This window comes from Jaculus jaculus, chromosome 4, assembly GCF_020740685.1.
Source record: "Jaculus jaculus isolate mJacJac1 chromosome 4, mJacJac1.mat.Y.cur, whole genome shotgun sequence".
Taxonomy (NCBI): domain Eukaryota; kingdom Metazoa; phylum Chordata; class Mammalia; order Rodentia; family Dipodidae; genus Jaculus; species Jaculus jaculus.
The window spans coordinates 67,099,989-67,123,668 of record NC_059105.1 but is presented as its reverse complement, the minus strand read 5'-3'; the positions used below and the strand labels follow the sequence as shown (position 1 = coordinate 67,123,668).

Below are 23,680 nucleotides of genomic sequence, written 5' to 3'. Positions count from 1 at the left end.
ATTAAATTTCTAAAGCTGAAGCTACATGTCTCTGATTTTTAGGGGAAATTTGACTATAAAATTGGGTTGATTCAAGAGCAATTTCTTGAAACTCACACACTGTTTTGTTTTTTTTTTTAAGCCTGCCCTTAGGCTTCCCATGTTATTAGTGCTGCTGTCTTTGAATCGTCCTTTAGAGTAAATTAAGTAAAATGTCTAGTCTCAGAGCATTCTTGATTTTTTTTCAGAGATTACAGTTTTGTGGAAAGACAATCTCGTCACTTTTCAAAATACAATATAAAGGAGGTATGGGGGTCATTTAGGAAGAAGGAAAATAGCTCAAAGAAATATATATTTGTCACAGAATCACCTGGTTTCTCCCTTTACACATTTTTCTTTACAGTGAACCACATAAGTATGTTATACCTCTTAAAGGTGAGTGGTGTTCCTGTGGAAAAGGCTGATAAGACAGAAAGGCTAACGCATTCCTGCCTTGGCTAAGGCCTGGCCACCACAGTGAGAAGTAGGTATTAGTCCACAATTGACATTATTTTTCCTTAGTAAAACAAAACATAAATCTCTGGATAGGGGACTGTATTGTTTTATACATTCCAGTCAGTTTACAGTAACAACCCAACAGCTCTTCTGCCTATAGTTGTAACCTCAACAGAACACAGAGCAGAGTGGAGACAGAACATAAGTTTATATAGGGGAGACCTGGTGAGGTGTGGACTTTATTGGGGTGACTGCTAGAGTAGAGATGATCCTTCAAAGCTCAGCTGTCGTGAACCAGGCCATTCAGTTACCTGTATCATAAAAACCTGTCTGACAGAAGAGTTAGAGAAGTCCCTAAGATATGGCCCAGTACTCTTCACAAAGTCAGGAGCCCCAACCTCTGCCCTTCTAGAGCTGGGCAATGTTGCTGTTGAATGATGTGGTCTCCCTCTGCTTCCTGTCCCAAACTGCTTCCTGTGCTCTGTTCAACAATGCTTATGGTACAGTTGCTGGAAATAACTTGTTAAGGGCTGTGCAATGAAGTTCTGTGTGTAAGATAGTATTATCTTCTGAATACTGCCAGTGGGTTTAAGTGGTGGAGGGTGGTCCCCAAGGAGTGATCAGGGTTGAATGTTTTGTGTTTGAGGGAGGACACTTTTTGTTTGTTCTTGATAAATGATGGAACCCTTCTAGGTAATTTTGTTGTCCTTGGAGGAGATAAAAGGAAAGAAAGTTGTTTTGTTTCATCCTCTAGCACTCAGTTTTAAAGTTGCCAAGTATAAGAAAAGGGTGTGTGTAAAAGGGCTCTGTGGACTTGACAGCCTTTTCACATATGTTCTTTTGGGAGAGGGTGTTGAGAGCTATCCTTTGCATAAATTTTATCTTTGTGTTACAAAGACGAGAGTGCTACTTAATTAACTATTTGGCAGACTGGAAGCTTGGAGCTCGTTTTCATCCAGGGTGCTCTGCTTCCAGAGGGCTTGGGTGGAGTAAGAAAAGAAAACTACTGTTTGTTTTGACCAGAAGTCTACTTCAGTCGAGTTTGACTCAAAGCATGGTGAGGTTAACAGACCATCCAGAGGCAGCACTACCAGGCAATGTTAAGTTCAAAAGGGCAGGGGAAGGAACAGGGGGTAGCCTGGAGGGTCTGTTGTGCTGGCTTCGGAGGTCGGTGCTCCCGCAGGAAGGGCAGAGCTCCATGAAGCAGGAGGCTGTGTCTGAAAAAATGATCCCATTGTCGTGTGCTGGGTTCTGATCTTCGTTTTCAATCCTTTTTCCTCAAGCACATAAAGAAGCCAGACTATGTGACGACAGGCATTGTACCCAAGTGGGGAGACAGCATCGAAGTGAAGAATGAAGATCAGATTCAAGGGCTTCGTCAAGCTTGTCAGCTGGCCCGTCATGTCCTCCTCCTGGCTGGGAAGAGCTTGAAGGTGGTGTCTTACAAAGTGTCAGAGTGACTTACACAGGGACAGCAAGCTGCTCTTCTTTTGTATACATCTATTATTTTTAATGAAGTAAAACATTAGGCTGGGAGAAAGGGATTTTATTATTTTATGTACTTATTCAAGAGGTAATTTAGAATCTCAAATTATATTTTAAGTCATAGAATTCTGGAGACACTTTGGACTAAATCACCCCATCTACATTGATCATTAACAGATGACTTTGACTTTTGCCCCCATACTCTTGCCTGTTGTTTTTTCTTTTATTTTCCACATTACTTCTGTGTACCTAAAGAATTGGTCTGTCTTGTATTTTGCCTCATATTTTCTTACATTTACTATGCAAAGAAAGAGCAGATCCAGTAAACAAAACTATAGGTATAACATGGCAAAATAATTGTGTATAACCCTGCTACAAGATTTCGTTATTTCAGAATAATCCAAGGCATACTGTTTTATAAAGATCATAGAAAAAAATATAGATGTAGTCTCTAAAACTACAGGTGGGTAGGGCTTCAGAAGACACTCAAAGATAAAATCACTTCCTGTGTCACTTGTATGATAACCTGTCCTAGCAAAGTAAGTCAGCAACATATGAATGTTAAATTACTGAAGAAATAGTTCACTTCTGCTCAAATACTTGACTTTTGCTACATAATTTTATTTATGATTGGATGGATATAGTCAGCATATGTGCATTAAACTCAATTTCAGGAGCTGCCTAACAGTTGTGAGGCTCTTGGTTCAGTCTTCAGGCCTATAAAACACAAACAAAAAGAAAAAGCTCAAGTTCGGTTTTATTTGTTAGAATACTTGGATACTTTCTAGTAAGGGGAACATTTAAAAAACATTATTTAGGTATGAAAGAAATTAAGATTAGATTAGTGAAAATAAAATCTTTTCAAAATATATCAGATTGAATTTTTGAAGTGATAGTCCCTTCCCCCCATCTCCCTGCCTTTGCTTGAAATTTCACCCATGCAGTGTTTTCAACCCACTCTTAACTAGCATTCCTTTTGCACAAAAGCGTCACTGAAGGACATGGTATTGAAATATCCAGGCTAAAAGATTCGCAAATGATTTAGAGGATCCTACAATTTAAATTTTCTATTTCTTAGAGAAATTGTTTAATACCCTCATATCCCCAAATGATCATCAAAAAGGCATAGTTGAAGGTAGCATTCTTCATGATTAATTAAAACATTATACCATGAGTTTATAAATTTGCAGTGTCACATTGGAAGTACTGTTGTTGTAGGAATAGTCAACAAATACAGGGGATGTCTTCAACTACCAGTGCACAATTTCTTTCTTTACTGTTCTAGGTTGACATGACAACTGAAGAGATAGATACTCTTGTTCATCAGGAAATCATCAGTCATAATGCCTATCCTTCACCTCTAGGCTATGGAGGCTTTCCAAAATCCGTTTGTACCTCTGTAAACAACGTACTCTGTCATGGTATTCCTGACAGGTATTCATTTTTCAATGATGTTCCTTTGGAAACTAAAACATGAAGCTTAAACCTATAGCATACATTGAGAGAGACTGTATGTAGTTTAACTGAAATCCATTTGCATACTTTTGAAGTTGATTATAATAATACAAAAAATATTTGAAGTAGTTTGCTTCTAAATGGATGTTGTACTACCATTGAATGTTTTTAAATCAGCATATGACCTGTAAAAATAATTGTGCATTAATTAATTTTTTTACCTAATTCAGTTTTTACCATTGTAAAAATTCAATGGAGGCAAAATGTTGTCAGCTATTGTTCTGACTCTGTGCACACTTCAGGTAGCCAGTAAGTTCATCTTTTTAAAGAATAGTCCATTTTTAAACAGGCAGCATGTTGCCTTCACGTACTTTTTGTGACCTGTATTGTGACTCACATAAAATAAAGTCAGATGTAGTTACTCCATTCATTCCTCCTTCATTCCAAATTATCACTGAGCCTGTGAGAGTAGTCATTAGGTATTTATTTTTATATTCCTTTGATTGAGATCTGTCTACCACCATTTTTTCTCTGTTTATATTTCAGTCGACCTCTTCAGGATGGAGATATAATCAACATTGATGTCACGGTGAGTAAACCATATTAAAAAAAATTCATCTCTGATCAGCTGCAGCATTGCTGGTGGCAACAGAACGAAGAGTGGATTGAAGAAGTGAACTGCACTGGTAGAAGTGCTGTTTACTTCTAGCCCCAGACGCAAGCAGCTGGTTTCCTTTTTTGTCTTTAACTCCATGTTGATTCCTAGTAAACCCAGGCCTGACTTGAATTTAGGGCTGGAATCAGATGTACTGAGATCAATGTTGGCCTAAGTGAAATGTCAACCCAATCCTGCTATGTGTCATGTTTTTGAGAAGGTGTAATTGTTATTGATCCACTGTGTAGTTAATGCAGAGCACCACAGCCCTGGGCAGCTGCTGAAGCTAGATATGTATGAGATGAGCTAACACGAAGAAAGCCAGCATTTTTCCTTCACTCTGCCAAGATTGATCTTCCTCTTCCTGCTGATTTTGAGTGGGGCCTGTCATTATCTTACTCTGTCATTAGGGGCTGCATTGGCCTGCGTGTCAGTCTATTTGGACAGCAACTCTTGCTAGCAGTGTTCCCAAGATTTATGAAAATCCCTGAAGGTAACGTTGTGTTCCATTTCTGGTATAGAGAATCTGAGGCTCAAAGCACACAAGCAGGATGTCTCTCTGAAGTTAAGTTTTCACCAAATGGTTAACGTTTTTTCTTTCTTTTAAATAACAAGCCTGAGTAATTTAACATAGGGACTTCAAATTGTACAAGCTGTAATCTTTGCTGATTTGCTTAGCCTTCGACCATTCTCTGATTTTGATTATTTATGCTCATTTTAATTTAAAAAATTGGTCTGAGGAGTATGGCTGAGCAGCTAAAGGCATTTGCTTGTAAAGCCTGATGGTCTAGGTTCAATTCCCCAGTTTCCATGTAAGGCCAAATGTACAGAGTGGCACATGCATCTGGAGTTCATTTGCCTTGGCGAGATACCCTGGCACACTCATTCTCTCTCTCATTCTCAATCTTTCACACTCTTTCTACTCCTCTCTCTGCTTGCAAATAAATAAAGTATTTTTTGTAATTGTACCTTTTATATTATACAGATCATAAATGAAATATGTACATCAATGATTAAATAAAATTTTTAAAAATTTTATTTATTTATTTGCATACAGAGAGAGAGAAAGATAAGGAAGACAAAGACCAAATGGGCATGCCAGGGTGTCTAGCCACTGCAAACAAATTCCAGACACATGCATCCCTTGTGCATCTGGCTTACATAGGTGCTGGGGTGTCCTTTGGCTTTGCAGGCAAATGCCTTAACCGCTAAACCATCTCTTCAGCCCATAAGTAAATTTTAAATAAATAAAATATAAACATCTGGGCTGGAGGGATGGCTTAGCAGTTAAGGCATTTGTCTGTGAAGCCAAAGGACCCAGGTTTGATTCCCCAGGACCCACGTTAGCCATATGGACAAGGGGGCGCACATGTCTGGAGTTTGTTTGCAGTGGCTAGAGGCCATGACATGCTAATTTTCTCTCTCTCTCTTTCTCTGTCAAATAAATTAATTAAATTAAATATAAACATCTAAGGAAACTATTTGGAACACCATTCAAGGAATAGAATCTTTATTAGTGAAGAAATGCTTTTAATAGTATTTTATACCCAGAGTAAAACTTAGATAAGAGTAGGAATGAGATGGAAATAGCCATCCAGTAATTGAATTCAGTCAATTTTTAGTTGTTTAAATTAATTCAGTCTTTTTCTTTATATCAATTTGTTCAAGGATAGAGCCACCAATTCTTTTCTTGCTATTACTTCCTATGTCATTTTGCCCTACTTAGAATACTTGAGCACTTGCTTCATATAGCCTGTTGGCTTTCTAACTCAGAATCATGTAGGAGGTATTTTATGAAGTATACCTGAAATAAAGTCTTTTTCATAATATACTTTTATTTTGGATTGAACCTGATTTTAGTGTTTGACATTTATTACCTCACCTAATCACTCCCTGTTAAGACTAATAAAATATTGCTGCTTGAGTGAAATTGCATGTTCTTTCCTACTGTCTTCAGTATATCTGCAGAGAATACTTCTATTTCTTTTCTGAGTTTTCTAAAGACCACGGGTAAACAATTTCATTTTAAAATTTAAATTATTATTATTATTATTATTATTGATTTTTATTTGAGGCTGGGTCTCACTCTAGCTCAGGCTGACCTGGATTTCACTATATAGTCTCAGGGTAGCCTCAAACTCATGGCAATCCTCCTACCTCTGCCTCCCTGAGTGCTGGGATTAAAGGCATGTGCCACCATGCTCGGCAAATTTAAATTATTTTGACAACTATTAAACTAATACACATAAAACCAAGTGTAAGGTTTTCAAGGGTCTAGAAATCTGAAAGAATCTAGGAGACATGTAGGTCAGTATTAGCAAATTATATTTTTTATAAAATATTTCATTCATTAAGTAAAGGACTCTATTACCAGCTTCTGTATTAGTGTCTGGAAAAACCTATTGCATTTTGTGGTTGTTTGTATATAGTATGTTTCACAATAAAATTGGTTGCTTTTTCTCTTGAAAGTTATTTTTTTAAAGACCATGTGATACTCACAGTAGATGTTCAGTAAATACTTGTTAAATAAAGTACAAAACAAGAATAGTTTAGGGAGACAAATGGTAGTTACCGATGACGGCCTCAGACTTTCGAAAGTATTATATCATTACCTAGTATGTGCAAGATTCAGGGCTCAGGCCCCAGTACCATATACATATGAAAGTATTGTCTTCCATACATATTGACTCTTTCAAGTAGTCATTTTGAAAGCTCGCAAAAAGTAATATGAAACAGAAAACAGGAGAATCTAAATAACACATTTTATTTAAAATTGTTAGGGGCTGGCGAGATGGCTTAGTGGTTGGGGAAGCTTGCTTGCCAAGCCTGATGACAAGTGGCGCGGATGTCTGGAGCTCCTTTGCAGTGGCAGGGTCCCTGACATGGCCATGCTCATTCTCGGTCCATCTCTTTCTCAAATAAATAAGTAAAAATATTTTTTAAAAACATTGTTATGGGTTTTTGAAGGAGTTTATATTAATGAGGTTTTATATTCTTATGTATTAAAGCTATTTCCTATCTTCCTCAATTTCCAAGGACTATAAAAAAGAATAAAGGTCTTAAGTGCTATTCTAAGGCAATATAAGTAAGATGATTTGACGAAGTAGCAGAAGCTCTTGATTAGAAGTCAACAAGCCATCAGGTTACCCTGAGTCCACCTCTGTGTTCTACCAGTAATCCCAGATCAGTCACTTGTCGGTGCCTGCTCCTGGTTTGAAAACTGAAGATCTCTGTGAAGGCCTTTCTTACTTCCTCTATAGAATATAGGAGAGCATTAAATATGTTTTATTTATGAAAGAGAGCGAGGGTGTGTTAGCATGGGCATGACCGGGCTTCTTGTCACTGCAAACGAGCCCCAGATGTATGCACCACTCTGTGCATCTGGCTTTATACAAGTCTGGGGAATTGAACCAGGGCCAGCAGGCTTGGCAAGCAAGTGCCTTGAACTGCTGAGTCGTCTTCCCAGCCCAGGAGAGCATTTTTTTAAATTGAGGATAATATAGAGATTTAAGAGACTTATACATACAGAAAGCTTAGATAAATAGTTTTCCTCATAACAATCTCTATTCTACTTTATGAACAAGAGAACTGTGAGCATAATTAGATAGGACAAATTTATGCAAAATAGTGAATACCATATTATATCCAAGGATCATTATTCAACCAGTCTCCTTTGCCTTCTATATTTATTACAGTGTTTTATAAAAAAAATTATTGATTTTTCATCATGAATCTTGTATCATTGAACATCCTATGGGGCTTCTGAATCACTGAAGACTGATAAAATTGTAATCTGCAATCTTACTCCTAAGCCACTTTTGATATGTTCTCGTTCTTCAAAAATTCATGTATTGTATTTTCCGCTATCATTTTGCCATCGGGAATATTTGATTAAGTTTTTATTTCTAGAATAGAGTTTTTCTGTATTTCATTTTTATATTGAACTGCTTCAATTCTTGGCAGTAAATTTTCTTGCCAGCCGTTGTAATGCTGACACGTCTATGTTATCTCTTCCTATTACTTTGCGTCACTTCTACGTATAGACCTGGTAAATAAAAGGTCACATGAGCCTGTCGAAATTGAGGGTACTTTTGACTATGTTACTTAGCTTTCTAATCATGCCATGGAAATAATCATAGCTCAGTACATTTGGTAAGTAATTATGGCAAATACAGTTTTGCCTTCTCATAAAGGAGATGAGGAATCAAAATATTACAATATTGGTATTAATTATAATGCTGCAATAGTCCTACTGGTCATTCACTTGTTTTTATATTTTTACTGTATCATTGTGTAACTTCATCTTTTAAATTTCTTGAGGTTTCAGTAAAGTTGTTCTTTTTCTTTTTTTTTTAATATGCAAACTTGAGATTAATTCTGGAAGGATGAAATACATGGGTTTACTAAGGACATAAATGAATGTTGTGGATACTTTAAGAGAGAGAAAGAAGAATTTCAAACAAGGACATATCTTAAAATTTGTGCCTGTGTTTAGGTCTATTACAATGGCTACCATGGAGACACCTCTGAAACGTTTTTGGTAGGCAATGTGGATGCATGTGGTAAAAAGTTAGTGGAGGTGGCCAGAAGGTGTAGAGATGAAGCAATTGCAGCTTGCAGAGCTGGAGCCCCTTTCTCTGTAATTGGCAACACAGTCAGGTAAGCCTTGCACTGACAAGTAAAGGGAGGGTGGGCAAGTGGTACAAAGGTTATTGGCGGCTTGGTATAAAGTTGATGACATGTTTTATGATTCAGCACCATCATTTCAGTCTGATATCAGTATGTGAACTGCCACGCTGCAATACTGTTCCCTAGGTTGAAAACAAAAGGGGGGTGGATGGTTAAAAGAAGTGAATTAGACCAGGGTCAACAAAGAAAGTTGCTGAAGCAGCAAGCGATATTTATATTTATATAGCTGCTTTTGTTTTAGCCTGATGTATTGGTCAGTAGTGTTACTTTACTCAAACTCGCACCAGGGATAGGAGGATGCGTCCAAGAAGGGGCTGAGAGCCCAGCCCTGGGCTGGTGAGAAAGCTCAGTGCTATAAAGCGTGTGGTGAGATATGTTCCTGTGAGGCAAAGATGTAAAGTGTTAGCTCAGACTGGCCTGGCTTCTCAGGCTAGTGGATTAGCAAATAGCCTCAAAGGGTGGCCTTCTGTCCCCTTTTTGTCTGGTTCATTTTTCCTATAAACCATACTTTATTTTCCCATACAGTATTCTATGCTTGCATTTTGAGTATATGTGTATTTTCCAAATTCAAGACTTTACCTTGTAATCTGTTTCTGACTTTCAGGTCTTTTTTTTTTTTTTTTTTAACCCTAAATGTTTTGAAGTAGACATGAAGAATATGTGTTTTCACTTAAAAGTAACACATTTTGTTAAACATGATCACATCCATACCCTTTAAAGCACTGTTCTCATTAATATGAACCATTGAACACTTCCCGTTTGCCCAAAGGATGGAAAGCTTAGTCATCTTGAAAAGATGCTGCCTTTTTTCTGCATACAGCTTCAAATACTTTAAGAAAAAAAGGTAGTAAAATATCAGTTAAATGTATTTATGGCTTTAAAAATATTGTAACAGTGTCTGAATCAAACTTTAGTAAAATCTCTTTGGGTTATATCTGAGAAGCTTTTATTGAAGACTTTGAACAAAATTGTGTTTTTGACAGTTTTAAATTATAGGCTAACTAGCCTGGGAAAAAAGGATAGTGTCTCTCTGTTCTTTCATAGGAAATGTTGAATCAGACCCCTACTGGGAAAAGAAATTTAATGCATATCTCACTATCTTACTGTCCATGAATATAATAGAAATGAATTCAAAATGCAGTTTTATTTTTGCAAATGGGATGAGTCGATAGATGCACCTCATATTTTTGAACACCTAGGGTTCAACAAATTTACTGGTGGTGCTCTTGCATTTTAACAAAATTTATTCTTCAGTAGAAGGGGGCAGAGAACACTAGATTCTTATTCAAGCATTCTGTGGAGCTCTGCATTCATGGCTGTGTCTAAAGGGCATGTCAGCCTTTGATTCTCTCTGAGAGGTAATTATCCTTTTCCTGTCACGGAACAACAAATGATAGCTAACTACAGAGGCACATTTGCAGTAGTCACATTCATCAACTGCAGAAAAAAATTCAATTTAATTGCGCAACACAGCTGCACATGGGCTTTTGAGCATTTCTGTTGTTCTCCCTGTCTCGCTATTCCTCCCTCCAGATCTATTTTTTAAACTTTTTTTCTGGTTATTTTTTCCCCTTTTTGTCTCTTCTTCCATTTTTACTCTCTGTACTTTCTTGTTAAAGTAATTTTCCTTTGTGGCTCTCATTCTTTTTTCCCCATTGAAGGCTATGAATGTAGAAAATTATCACAATTACTCATATAATTGAGCCTCTTTGTAGCAAGTGCAACTCCAGTAGCCTTTCTCCATCATGAAAATGGTTTCATTATAGGGTTTTTCATATTCTCTGACACCATCTACACAGAGGAACAGGCGTGCAGATGAGATGTACTAGGAACAGGCTAGATCAGTAAGGTCACAGTAGGAATAATTAGCTCTGCTATGGAAAGAGCATCTAGGCCTTTTACTGCTACATAAATGTACTGTCCGTGGCTTTTAGTCACAAAAAAAACTTACTAACAAATGGAGCTCCCGCCTACTACTTTGAAAAAAAGATTTGTATCAACACTACAATTTTCCATCATTAAGACTAATAACACAGAGCCTAGTATACATCAAGGGGAATAAAAAGAAAAATCTCACATTCAAGTGGTGGCTGGGTGCTGACCTTTGTTCGCTTTTTTTGTGTACGACTTAACTCTTTACAAAAAAGAGCCACACGCCACACCAACATGCAGGTGAACTCCAGCTAGTACTAGCAAAGCATAGCGTTCAGTTGGAAAATCTGATAAATCTCCATGCAGGATAATGCATTTCATTACATATTCACTACATTAATTCTAGCTACATAAAAAAGCAGCAGCAGCAGCAGAAGAGTAGAATTGAAAGTGACATTGGATTTTAGCTATCTGGATGCAGAGGTCAGTTTTTGCAGAGTATGAATTTGCATGAACAGGCTCCTTTGAAAACCAGATCAGTCCCAACAACTGCACATACAAAACTATGTGGAAATAACAGACAATGAACTTTCTACTCTTACCCTAATGCATCTCATTATTTAGATGGTTTATGTCTGCTGTTGGCGAGAAGACCTGGCCCCGATTCTAACAAATGCTTGCTCTGTTGTGTTGTTAAAGCAGTGTTTCTGGACATCTATTATTTTGGCTTTTCTTATTCAGGAAAAGTCTTAACAGAGTAAATAAACGAATGAGATCCACCTTTGAGCCAAAAGTACTTGAAATACTTACAGACCAAAGGTTTACAAACATCTTTCAACTCAGCTTCATTTCTTTTAAGATAGCCACCATCTTTGCATAGCCTCCCTTGACTGCTACACTCTGAAAAGAACATTCAGGCATCTTGCAGTTCTATTATGTTACCCCAAACCTTGAGATTGTTACAGACATTTTTTTTAAACTCTCTGAAACCTAAAGGAAGATGTTTCTGAAGAGGTGTCAGCTAAAATGATTTCATGGAAATTGTTTTCCTTGTGCCCTATGGCTTAGTGAGCAATGCCTACTGATCTCTAGGCCATGGTGGTGGCATGCTTGCTCCACCTCCATTCGCTTTAAAATACTTCCAAACCTATTTCTTTGTAATTATCTCTAGAGTATGTCGTCCACATGTGTGAGAACAATATGAACGTGTAGATTCATGTATCACAAATATATGACAGTTCACTTAAACTTGGTTGTAAATTTCATGATGAAAGTATCAATACAAGGTTTTTAATGTTTAATTTATAAGTATATGTTTTGATATTAATTTAGGACAATATAAAGCAGATTTTTTAAAAATAATCTCTTTCTATTAGATTATGCACATTTAAACAATAAGTGGCTCAGGCAAAATAAGTCATTTTAATGTCATCTGTGATGGATTTTTCTTGACAGCTACTGTAAATTACAATTACACTGCTTCTCTCTGCACATGAAAGTAAGCATTGCAATAAATTATCTTTTATTTCAATCCATCATGTCGGCTTTTCAGAAACAGAAAACCTCAAATAAAAGTTCAACACTATTGTAAGAAAAATACAGTAATTTGTGATCCAGCTTGAAACAAGAAAAAAGGTAGTACTCTTTCAGAAAATAGTTGTTGGCTTTCAAAAATATTACTAATTATCCTTAAATATCCCTGCCATTAAAGGAAATCCTTGGCTTTATGCATTTCCCTCATCCAAAGATTATAACTCAAATTAAAACTCTAGAGAGATTAAAGTAAAATTCCATAACTTATTAAATCAATTGCATTTGAGATCCCTTATTAGAGATGTGACCCTTTGGTGATTAGTGTAGCTTACAGGGTTGATGTGAAAATGGTGATAGAACTATTTCCATGTGCATTTTGATATCTTTATAAGCCCATATACTTAAACATAGTACTCCTCTGCCCTCTTGGGGAATATATGTTTAGTCATATCAAGTGGTTGAGATGTAATAAATTTTATTTATTTAGACAATGCTTTAATTAAGGGTATTGCTTCATGAAAAGGAAATTAAATTGAAAATGGTCACAAGAAACTCCTTTAAATGCTCTCTTTCAACTATAAACTGTAACTAAAACATGAATGCAGTTTAATTGAAAAGTAAATTTATACAACTACCTCTATATATCTTTTCTTTCTCTCAGTATTCCATATGAAAGACTTCAAATCATAATTAGGCTGGACTCATGAATGAGTGTCATACAGTCTTAAAGAATTTTTAGTTAGAGAAAATCAGAACAGAGGAACTAATATTAGGAGCATCCTTTCAGTAGATTTCAACAAGAAGAAAGATTTCATCCTTGAAATGTTCAGAGTGAGAAAATTCTTGTGTTCAGAAATGGCCATGGTCCTGCAGGGGGTTGGTTTTGGAGAACAACCACATCACACTTTAGAGCCCTGCCTGCCCTATTCTTCCTGCTTCTCCCAACATCCCAGTCAAGTGGTACATGTATGCTCCACCTTCTCATGCCACAATCTGGGTGAGTAGCACTTGCTGTCCTGTTAGAAGAGTGAGATTTGATACTCCAAGTCATTTGGATTGTCTCTTCCAAATCAGACTTAAACTCTACAGGCAGGTTAATAATCTGTGCATACTCTGTGTCCCAAAATTGTTGAAAAACATGTTTCTTCAAACTTATTATGTATTTATTTTATTTGTTTGAGAGAGAGAGAGAGGGAGAGCGCACGCAAGAGGCAGGTATATAGAGAGAATGAGCATGCCAGGGCTTTCAGACACTGCAAATAAACTCCAAAAGCATGTGCCACCATGCACATCTGGCTTATGTGGGTCCTAGGGAATCGAACCTGGGTCCTTTGACTTTTCAGGCAAGCACCTTAACTTCTAAGCCATCCTTCCAGCCTAAAAGAACATGTTTTAAGAAGCATTTTGGTGCATTAATGAAATTTTATTTCATTTAGTCCCATTAAGAGTATGTTGAAAACTACCAATCTGAAAGGAAAATATGGAAGAAAGTATATTCTTAGTCCATAGGAACTAAGTATTGGGATGTGTTTTCCAAGGAACTGAAGGGAATTTGTGTAGTTCTTTTCCTCTTCACTCAGCTGGGAATTCCTCTAACCTTGTATCTGTGGCATATAGATTCTATGATACTCCTGTAGACAGAAGTTCCGCCAGGACCCAGAAAGCAAATGGTTACAGGAGAATGCACTCAGTTACCTTTAGCCACCTTGTAATTGCACAGCTTCCTTTATGAAGAGGAATGAGGTATGGTAAGGGGAGGGACCATGAGGATTTTTCAGTGGGCTTTCTTCTTCTCTCATCAGAAATAAAAATTAAATTGCCATTGTAATACACATTCAAGATGTAGCTATGAAGACTGCCAATCAGTTGTATTCTTTAAAAAAAAAAAAACTAGTTTTTTAAAAGAAAATACAAGAATAGTTTATATTGAATGTTCTTCAAATCCTTGAGGCTTATTGGGACTGAACTAACATAATTTAAAGATTTAGAGAAAACCCATTCTTAACTTTAAAAATAAGCAGTCCAGGTGTGGTGGTACACACCTTTAATTCCAGCACTCAGGAGCCAGAGGTAGGAGGATCTCCATGAGTTCAAGGCCACCCTGAGACTACATAGTGAATTTTAGGTTAGCCTGGGCTAGTGTGAGACCCTATCTTGAAAAAAAGAGAATGAAAGGAACAATCTAGGTTATAATGTCTTATTTAATCACCTTTCTTCTGCCCTCTACCCACTCTTCTTTTCAGCTTCTAGTCAGATATCATGAAAAACTTTGGAAAAAGATATTATACCTCCTGCCCAAAGCAAAGACCTACAAAATGGCTATGACTATAAAGTGTATCTTAACAGTTGAAGACTTCAGCTTGTTCCAGTTCCCAGCACATGCATAGTTATCTGTTTCTGCCCTAACACTTACATCAGAATTCAATTTCAACCATCTGCTGCATATAGTGAAATCTTTGTCTAAGTGAAAAGATCATGCAAACCTGGGGGTGACTAAGATGTTTTAAAAATTGAAGTTGGGGCTAGAGAGATTGCCTAGTGGTTAAGCTTGCCTGTGAAGTCTAAGGACTCATGTTCAACTTTCCAGGTCCCACCAAGCCAGATGCAAGTGCAAGGTTGCACATGCACACAAGGGGGCGCATGCATCTGTAATTCAATAACAGTGACTGGAGGCCCTGGTGTGCGACTCTCTCTCCCTCTCACTTTCTCCCTCCCTCCCTCCCTCCCTCCCTCTCTCTCTCTCTCTCTCTCTCTCTCTCTCTCTCTCTCTCTCTCTCTCTTGCTCTCGCTCTCGCTCTTGCTCTCTTGCATTAAAAAAAAAGGAGCCGGGCATGGTGGTGCACGCCTTTAATCCTAGCACTTGGGAGGCAGAGGTAGGAGGACTCCATGAGTTCAAGGCCACCCTGAGACTATATAGTGAATTTCAGGTCAGCCTGGGCTAGAGTGAGACCCTACCTCGAAAAACAAACAAACAAACAAAAAGGCCAGTCTGTTGGGTTTGCCTAAAAAATATAAATAAATAAAGTAAAAAAAAACCATGAAGCTGTGTACCTGTGGTACATATCTGGAATCCCAGAATTTGGGATTAGACAATAGGATCATGAGTTCAAGGCCAGCCTGGTTTACATAGCAAGACCCTGCCTCAAAAAAAGAGTGGGGTGGAGTGTGCATAGATATGAATGTCCCTGAAGATGCTAGTTTAAAATGTTCATATTAAATTAAACCTAGAGTCTATTGGAAACTAGTTTGAGAGCATCATTTGGATTTGTTAGGAATTGTAATAGTAGTCCTATAAATACCAGTCCATTGTAATGGATAGAGTTTAGGGACATTCTGTCCTTCTCCCACATGAAAGAAAATGTGTTATTTGGTGGTACATATGCTTTTATTGGTCTGATGTTCCCAGAAATGACTTTATTCACTGATCTCAACAAAACCTTTTCATCCTTGCAGGTAAGCAACTGAAGGCTGGATTCTATATGCTAGGTTTTATTTATAAAGGATAGATAGAACCCAAAATGTCTGCATGTAGAAATAATTAATGGAACATTAAGTATTAGGATCAATCCTAACTTTTCTTAAACATTTTTATTGAAAGGTATTTTTATGAATTTGTTAATGGTGTATGTCTTATGTAGAATTCTAAAACAACTTCTGGAGTATTAAAAAAATGACAAAATAAACTTGATCTTTTATATGTCTGTTTATAAAATGCATACCATGTTGAAATAGATCAGAATTAAAGAAAGTCATAAAAGTAGAAAGTTACACTTGTAGATTATGATTTTCTTTAGTTCTCAAATCAGTAGTAATTGCACAGTAATTTACCCATAAAGCCACAAAAACCAGAACATTTTAATGGACTGCATTATATGCATATATATCTTTGTTATATGGTCAATCTACATTTGTATGTATGCATATTTACTTCTTACCTAAAAATTATATTTGTTGAATACTGTATTCAGATAAATGACTCAAACTCCTGCTATATACATACCTTCTTTTCCATGTCTCCAAAGGGAGTTGTTCAAAAGCATCAACCAAAATTAAATTATTCCAGAAGAAAACAAAGATATCATCTGGTTCTAAATAGAACTGATTTTGTTATTTCTCAGAGAATTTTTTATTTTTATTTGTTTATTTGAGAGTGACAGAGAGAGAAAGAGACACAGCAAGAGAGAGAGAGAGAGAGAGAGAGAGAGAGAGGTGGGGGGGGGAGAATGGGCGCATTAGGACTTCCAGCCACTGCAAACGAACACCAGATGCGTGTGCCCCTGTGTGCATCTAGCCAACTTGGGTCCTGGAGAATCGAGCCTCAAACTGGGGTCCTTAGGCTTCACAGGCAAGCGCTTAGCCACTAAGCCATTTCTCCTGCCCTCAGAGAATGTTTTAAAGTCATTTTAGTATATAGTAAAAACATTTAAATTAGTTAAATATCTTTTGGTCACTTTTAAAGCTGCATAACTCATCAGAATGGCTTACAAGTCTGTCCATATTTCGTGGGACATGGAATAGGAACTTACTTTCATGGACTCCCAGAAATATGGCATCATGGTAAGAAAGTTGATTTGGAAGCTTTTATTGAATTACCTCAGGATAAGACAGTTTTGCTCCTGAAGTTTCTCCTTTCACTTTGAATCCCCACTATCCTCTGCCTCTCTTACTCCCTTGTCCCCTGCTCTGGGCATGGGAGGGTTATCTACTTAATTTTAACCAGCACATTACTATACTGTTAGATTACAGCTCAGCACTTTCTCCCAATTAAGTTTATTTTGCTTTTGGTCTTCTCCTGAAGGGTGCATGGCTGGAAGGCCCAAGGGTTATTTGTCTAGAAAAGATTACTGAAAACAAAACACCACTACGTCAGTGTCCCAGCAGCATGCACATGTGACTGTTTTCTGTTTTTCTTCTCTACCCCCTTTTCTAACTGCCGACTGTTGTGGTTAAACTTCATTACATCCTACACAGTGTTGACAGCTGATGTATTTAGCAGCATGTACTCTTTTAGTGATTTCTAGATGATGCCCACCCTTGTGTTCCTTCCCCCGAATCCCCTGCTTTCACTGTCTGGGTGTGTGCCTGGTATGAGGATGCAGCAATAAGGACCTGAAGCAGTGGGGTGATTTGGATAGGGTAGGAAGCAGCTGTGCAGAGGAGGTACACATTTGGATGAGAACCATAGGAGAGTTAGTTCTGGGGGTTTGGCCTGTGCACTTGGGGTAGAATTAGTTCCTGTCTCTAGAGGCCATCCCTCCAGAATCCTTGGAGACCCTACAGAGAGGCACTCCACTGAATCAAAGAACTCCCCCTGAGCTAGAGGGATGGCTTAGCAGTTAAGGCGCTTGCCTGTGAAGCCAAAGGACCCAGGTTTGAATCCTCGGGACCCACATAAGCCAGGTGCGCAAGGTGGTGAATGTGTCTGCAGTTTGTTTGCAGTGGATAACCTTCTCTCTGTCTCTGTCTCTCTCAAATAAATAAATAAATAAAAATCTAAAAAAAAATAAAAGAACTTTACCTGAGGCCGTTCAGAAGAGATCTAAGTGAGAGGGGAGAGAGGGCTTGTCAGCTCTGTTCCTCACCAGTGTCAACAGCTGGAATGATCTGAGGATGAAGGCCCTGCCTCCTGCTCCAACCCGCAAGCCAAATGCTATCTCCCTTTTACACCTTTCCTCAAGACTCCTTTTTCTTTGGAGTGGGGGTGTGGTGGTAATAAACTCAGGACCCAGAAAGACCACAAGCTGTAGCTGCAGGTGGCCTGGTGGGGGACATCAGAGGTGGAGGGAGGTGAACCTCAAAGGTGTCTGAAACACCCAGGCGGCTTCTGCTAGAATTTGGCAAGCTTCTGAGGGTGAGACCTCCACATGTAGGTATTGCCAAGAGTGAGGATCCCCACCTCCAGCCCTGGGGTGGCGCACCTGTACTCCCAGTACTTGTGAGGTAGAGGCAGGAGAATAAAGAGTTCAGTTATGTGAGACCCTATCTCAAAAAAGCAAAAACATGCTGGCAACAGGGACGGCATTTTCTTCAGCGCTGTAGCTGCTGCTAAGTTGCCTGTGCTCCAGCCAATATCCCCCTCCCGTCCTCATGCACTCAACCCTAATTAAACTCATTGGGACACACACACACACACACACACACACACACACACAGAGGCATTTAAGTAGAATGAGGACTAGTTGGGAAGAGAAGAGGGATAAGTGGGAAGGGGACAAGAGAGGGTAATGGGAAGTAAATATAATCAGAATAGATTATATACATGTATAAACATTTTAAATAATTAAAAAAAAACTTTGGTAATCACTCAATCATCTAAAATCCTCTAGCCTTCCTAAAAGTTAAATGACCAAGTTGTTATGTTTTTTAAGCAGCCTGATTCCCTTAATTCTTTCTTTCCCTCCTTAGCTCCTCTTCTCATACCACCCTTTTTTTTTTTTTTTTTTTTTGCAGCAAATGACAACAGTCTGCCCATGGAAGAGGGCATGGTGTTCACCATAGGTAAGTTCTGGGGCTCCTGTTTGGATAGCTGTGGCTCCAGGGTGGGAACTGCAGGCCTGCAAAGAACTGATGAAGCCAATCAGCATAATGAAACAATTCGGATGCATCGTAAATCTGATTAAATAATATCCTAGAGCCCCATCTTCTTAAATCAGATACTTACCGACACATTTAGGAGACTGCAGCCATCCAGCCTCTAATTCTGTTACCAGCATAATATGGTGTTAGGTTTTTTGTTTTGTTGTTTTTTTCATTAACACCCAGTAACTAGAGGCGATTAAGTCCCTTGCTCCCTGTCAGCTAGTGGCCTATTCTAATGTAGTGGCAGTTCATTCCTGGCTTATCACATGATTGGTATCACCACCAAATTCCAATCACCTAGGGCCAGGAAGTCCTCATAGTTCTGACTGTGGGACTTAATGGAGAAGCAATTAGAGTGAAATAAGAAAATTGTTATTTGCTGATTAATGAATATTTTGAGCATGTTTAAAAAATTCAAATATTTTAAAAAACTGACTGGTATTTATAAGAGGGACTGATGTTTGGGTAGTTATTATCCACAGGGTCCTAATTAAGGCTTGATTAAAATGCCCTCCTTCTTCTAAAAAATTATGAACTAGGCAACTCCATACATTTTTTTAATGCTGTAGTGTTTCCTCTTCCTACTGTTTAGTTTGTAGTATACCATTCAAGCAACATCAATTATCAACCCTTTCAAGATGACAACATGAACCCGTGGGTGAAACATATGAGGGGAGGGGAACTTTCTCCTCTAGTCTCTCTCTCTCAACTGAAACAGGGTTTGACAAGAATCTGAAGAGGTCACTATAGTAAGTATTTTTTCTCTTACAGAGCCAATCATCACCGAGGGGTCCCCTGAATGTAAAGTCCTGGAAGACGCATGGACTGTGGTCTCACTAGACAACCAAAGGTGTTTGCCCCGTTAACTTTTAAGTTGTCTGGGAAGGGAAGGGGAGGGGAGGGGAGGGAAGGAAAGGAAAGGCAGCCAGTGGGGCTAACGTCTGCGCTGGTGCTGGGTGTTCTGACCAAGGGTGTGTTTCAGGTCCGCCCAGTTCGAGCATACGATTCTCATCACGTCTGGGGGAGTGGAGATCCTGACCAAGCTGCCTCAGGAGACCTGAGGAAGGGTCGGAGGTCCCGAATCTTTTTCCTCAAATGCTGAAAGAACTTTGAGAAGTTAGAACAGCAGATCACCTTGGGCCCTATCTAGGACCTTACACTGTGTGTGTGGGAGGCAGGGGGAGGGGGAGGGGGAGGGGAAGGGCGGGGGGGGGGGACTGGGGACACAGCTTCAGAAAGATGGATCTTCCTAGCAGGAGACATGTCTATTATCTTTCTCCATTCTCTGTCCAGATTTTACCCCAAGTTAAAATAAAAATAAAAAAACTCTTAAATCCATTATGTGTGCTCCTTGCATCTGGCAAGGTAGTTTTGGATATCCCAACGTTTTTACACATGTGTGAAGAAAGAAAAACCAGAACCTGTTTTCTGGATTGGGGCGGGGGGTTAAAGGTAGGATTTCACTGTAGCCCAGACTAACCTGGAATTCACTATGTAGTCTCAGGGTGGCCTCGAACTCATGGCGATCCTCCTACCTCTGCCTTCCAAGTGCTGGGATTAAAGGAGTATGCCACCATGCCTGCTTGTAATTTTTTTTTAATTTATTTTTTCCCCTTGTGGAGCTCACATTGGCTGGCACTGAATGTGTTTCCAGAAGCTAGCACCCTCACCCACCCCTATCCCTTAATTTCTGCTTCATTGTAGTTTTCCCATGAAAAAATGGGCCTGTCAGCCAAAGCACTGAGTTTTAAAATTGTCTGGGCTGTGGATCATGGGCCTGGGGGTCTGCAGGGTCTTACACAGGTATGGAAGCTCTTGAGCAGTCAGAGGTTAAAACTGAAAGAGTTGCAGGGTGTGGTGACTCATGCCTTTAATCCCAGCCCTGTGGAGGCTGAGGTAGGAGGACTACTGTGAGTTTCAAGGCCAGCCTGGGCTGCAGAGTGCCAGGTCAGCCTGGGCTAAAGTGAGGCTAACCTGAAAACAAAACAAACAACAACAAAAGATTGAGACACACTTCCCCCAGCAACAGACTGTTAGTTGCTCCAGGAATTAGAGCTACAACCCCACAGAACCTGCTGTGTTTGTGGGACATCTAGTCCTTAACCTGACCTCTCCCAGACTGGCTGTTCTGGGACCCTATGCCCACCCATGCTCCAAGGGCTGCACAAATTAGGTGTTCTGGAGACCTTTTAAGAGAAGAGACACAGACACATATGAAACAAGGCCTAGTTGGCTAGATCTGGATCTAGGGACTTTAGTTCTGCAGGCAGTGGCTCCAGCCCGCTTCAGGAGCAGGCACCCGTCTGCCCAGATCACCATCTCTTCCCTTGGTTTGCTCTCCAGGTTATATTCATACCTGGCTCAAGGGTGGCCCCAGGGAAAGTGACACCACCCCAGGTATGATTTTAGTGAGGGTGTCAGGGAGGTCAGTGGTTGTGCCAACTCTTTTTTTTTAATAAATAAATATGTATATTTATTTGAGAGACAGAGGCAGATAGAATGGGTGATCCAAGTCCTCTAGCCACTACAAATGAACTCCAGACTCATTTGCCACCATGTGTATCTGACTTATGTGGGTTCTGGGGAGTTGAACATAGGTCCTTAGGCTTTGCAGGCAAGTGTCTTAACGGCTAAGCTATCCCTCCAGCCCTGTGTGAACTGTTGTTCGTACTCAAGCAGAATGCAAAATTTCATAGGCTAAGTAGAGCTTGGATTATCAGGGACACCAATAACATAAGGACACTTGCAGTTGCCAAGACACAGGAAGCTAGTTTGTGTCTGAGATGCAGTTTGAGTTCCGAGGAAGGAGGCAAGAAATTGAGGACAGGGCTGGAGAGATGGCTTAGCGCTTAAACACTTGCCTGTGAAGCCTAAGGACCCCAGTTCGAGGCTTGATTCTCCAGGACCCATGTTAGCCAGATGCACAAGGGGGCGGACGTGTCTGGAGTTCGTTTGCAGTGGCTGGAAGCCCTGGTGCACCCATTCTCTCCCTCTCTCTCTCCCTCTCTCTCTCTCTCTCTCTCTCTCTCTCTCTCTCTCTCTCTCTCTCTCCCTCTTTCTCTATCTGCCTCTTTCTGTCTCTGTCACCCTCAAGTAAATAAATAAAAATGAACAAAAAAAAATGAAAGAAAAAAAAAAGAAATTGAGGACAGTGTGCAGGCTTGGGAAGGTGATAAATCTCAGCTCTTCCCTGAACCTGGTCCTTGACGCTCCACATCAGTTTTTCTGCAACCAGAGGTGGAGAGTTGAGTGGAAGAGACTGACCCTAGCTGGTCCAAGAGCTGCATGAAATGAGGGAGGGAATGAGATTATGCAAGATCCAGTGACAAACTTCTGAGGTGCTCTGAGACTGAGCAGGCAGAAGCTGAAGATGTGGACTTGGAGTAATTCGTGTTCCCTAGAGATGAACGTGGCCCAGCTGGTTTTAGGAGATGTTTGCCAGAGAATGACTTCATTCCTTTCCTAGAACAATCGGATTGCAGCGATGAGTGCAGCATCTTGATCTGCGGATCAATTTACTCCCAGATTCCCTGAGGATAGCTCTATTAGGACCACAGGACTTTGCCAACCACTGGGACAACAATCTGCTTGTGCAACAATTATTGCAAGGTGGAGGTATTTATGGTAAAGGTGTATAATCTTATTTATTAAAGTGACTAAAGATGTGTATCCATCCAGTACTAAGCAGCTCTGTAGAAAATAAACTTGAATTAGAACGAATTCCGTGTAACATTCTTTGAAATTGAGATTAGGAAGTAGGTTTTAAAAACACCCCCTCTAGTCTAGGCTTCCTCACAAGTATGTCAACTGAACTGACCCCAGACCTAACCCAGAGCTTCAGGGTTTCCAGCCATGTGGGACTAAACTAACCCTGGAGCCGCCTAGCCTTGAGATGACTCCAGTAGGTTTTATTAGGGATCCGGAACCTTCATAATCTATGAGAATTCTGTTTCCTCTCATAGTTGGGACAGGCAAAAGTCTAAGCATTTTAGAACAGGTGTCGCCTTGGAGAAGGTGCGGTGGGTGGGAGGTACCCACTCCGAGCTCACTCTGCAGAGATAAGATCACGCTTTGAAGAACCAGCCGAGGGCTTGGTGTCCCAGTCCTGCATCCTAGGGTTAGGAAATAATCCTGAACCCGCCACCCAGTCCTACTTGCAATTCAATTCGAAATTAAGCCAGCCGCTTGTCACCTTATCCTGCGCGAAGAGTGTGTGCCCAGCCCCGGAGACAGCCACGTCCCACGTCCACTAAAGCAGTTGGTCCCTTCAAAGTCGTGCAAGAGCACCCAAGAGAATGTGGCGACGTACTGGCAACCTCCCCTTAGTTCAGCCTGGCGGCGGGGCTCCTGGCTCGGGCAGACGCCGGCCCCGCTGTCCCGCGTCCCAACCCCGACCCCACGCGCCGCCGCGATCACTTACGTGGGCAGGGCCCGCGAGACGCGCGGGAGACACGGGGCTCGGGCCGCGTCCGACGGGCTGTGCTGGGCACACAGGACCACACTCCACACCCCCAAAACAGCCCCTAAGAAGAAGCAATTAAAGTCACCCGTGCCACGGGGTGGGTGGGGGGAAAGAAAGAAGCGGGCGGCTAGAGTTGTTGTCTAGAAGCAGAGTCATTAGCTGGATGCTGCTTACAAAGCCTCGCCGTGTGGTTCGGAGATTAAGAAGAAAACAATATTACTTTCAGCGTTGGCAAACCCGGTATTGGTTGGTGAATTGGGGTTTCCCTCTCTTGTTTTTCTCTTTTGCTCCGACCACGCTGTCTGAAATATTACTGTCCCCAGCATCATACCCTAAAATCAAAGAAGAGGAATCCCGCGGGCAGAAGTTAAAGACACACACACACACACACACACACACACACACACACACACACCACACCCTGCGCTCATATTTGTAACGACAGCACCGATATAATTTGTTTTGAATGTTCATTT

The 23,680-nt window shown here is 40.0% G+C and overlaps 1 protein-coding gene and 1 long non-coding RNA gene across 2 annotated transcripts in view; one reads left to right on the top strand and one right to left on the bottom strand.

The window, feature by feature from the left end:
* Metap1d (methionyl aminopeptidase type 1D, mitochondrial) overlaps positions 1-19,912 on the top strand; it is a 102,924-nt gene extending 83,012 nt beyond the window's left edge. Inside the window, exons 3-10 of the mRNA XM_045147494.1 lie at positions 1,758-1,907; positions 3,245-3,393; positions 3,961-4,003; positions 8,565-8,728; positions 16,623-16,720; positions 18,614-18,661; positions 19,514-19,592; positions 19,725-19,912. Of these exons, the coding sequence (XP_045003429.1) occupies positions 1,758-1,907; positions 3,245-3,393; positions 3,961-4,003; positions 8,565-8,728; positions 16,623-16,720; positions 18,614-18,661; positions 19,514-19,592; positions 19,725-19,803 (810 nt within the window). The 3' untranslated portion in view covers positions 19,804-19,912. The remainder of the gene's footprint in view (positions 1-1,757; positions 1,908-3,244; positions 3,394-3,960; positions 4,004-8,564; positions 8,729-16,622; positions 16,721-18,613; positions 18,662-19,513; positions 19,593-19,724) is intronic.
* LOC123460117 lies at positions 81-23,486 on the bottom strand. Its single transcript, XR_006636793.1, has 2 exons — positions 23,163-23,486; positions 81-2,676 (listed from the first exon to the last, which is right to left on the bottom strand). It is a non-coding gene; the product is annotated as an uncharacterized LOC123460117 (long non-coding RNA).
* Positions 23,487-23,680: the final 194 nt, after the last annotated feature.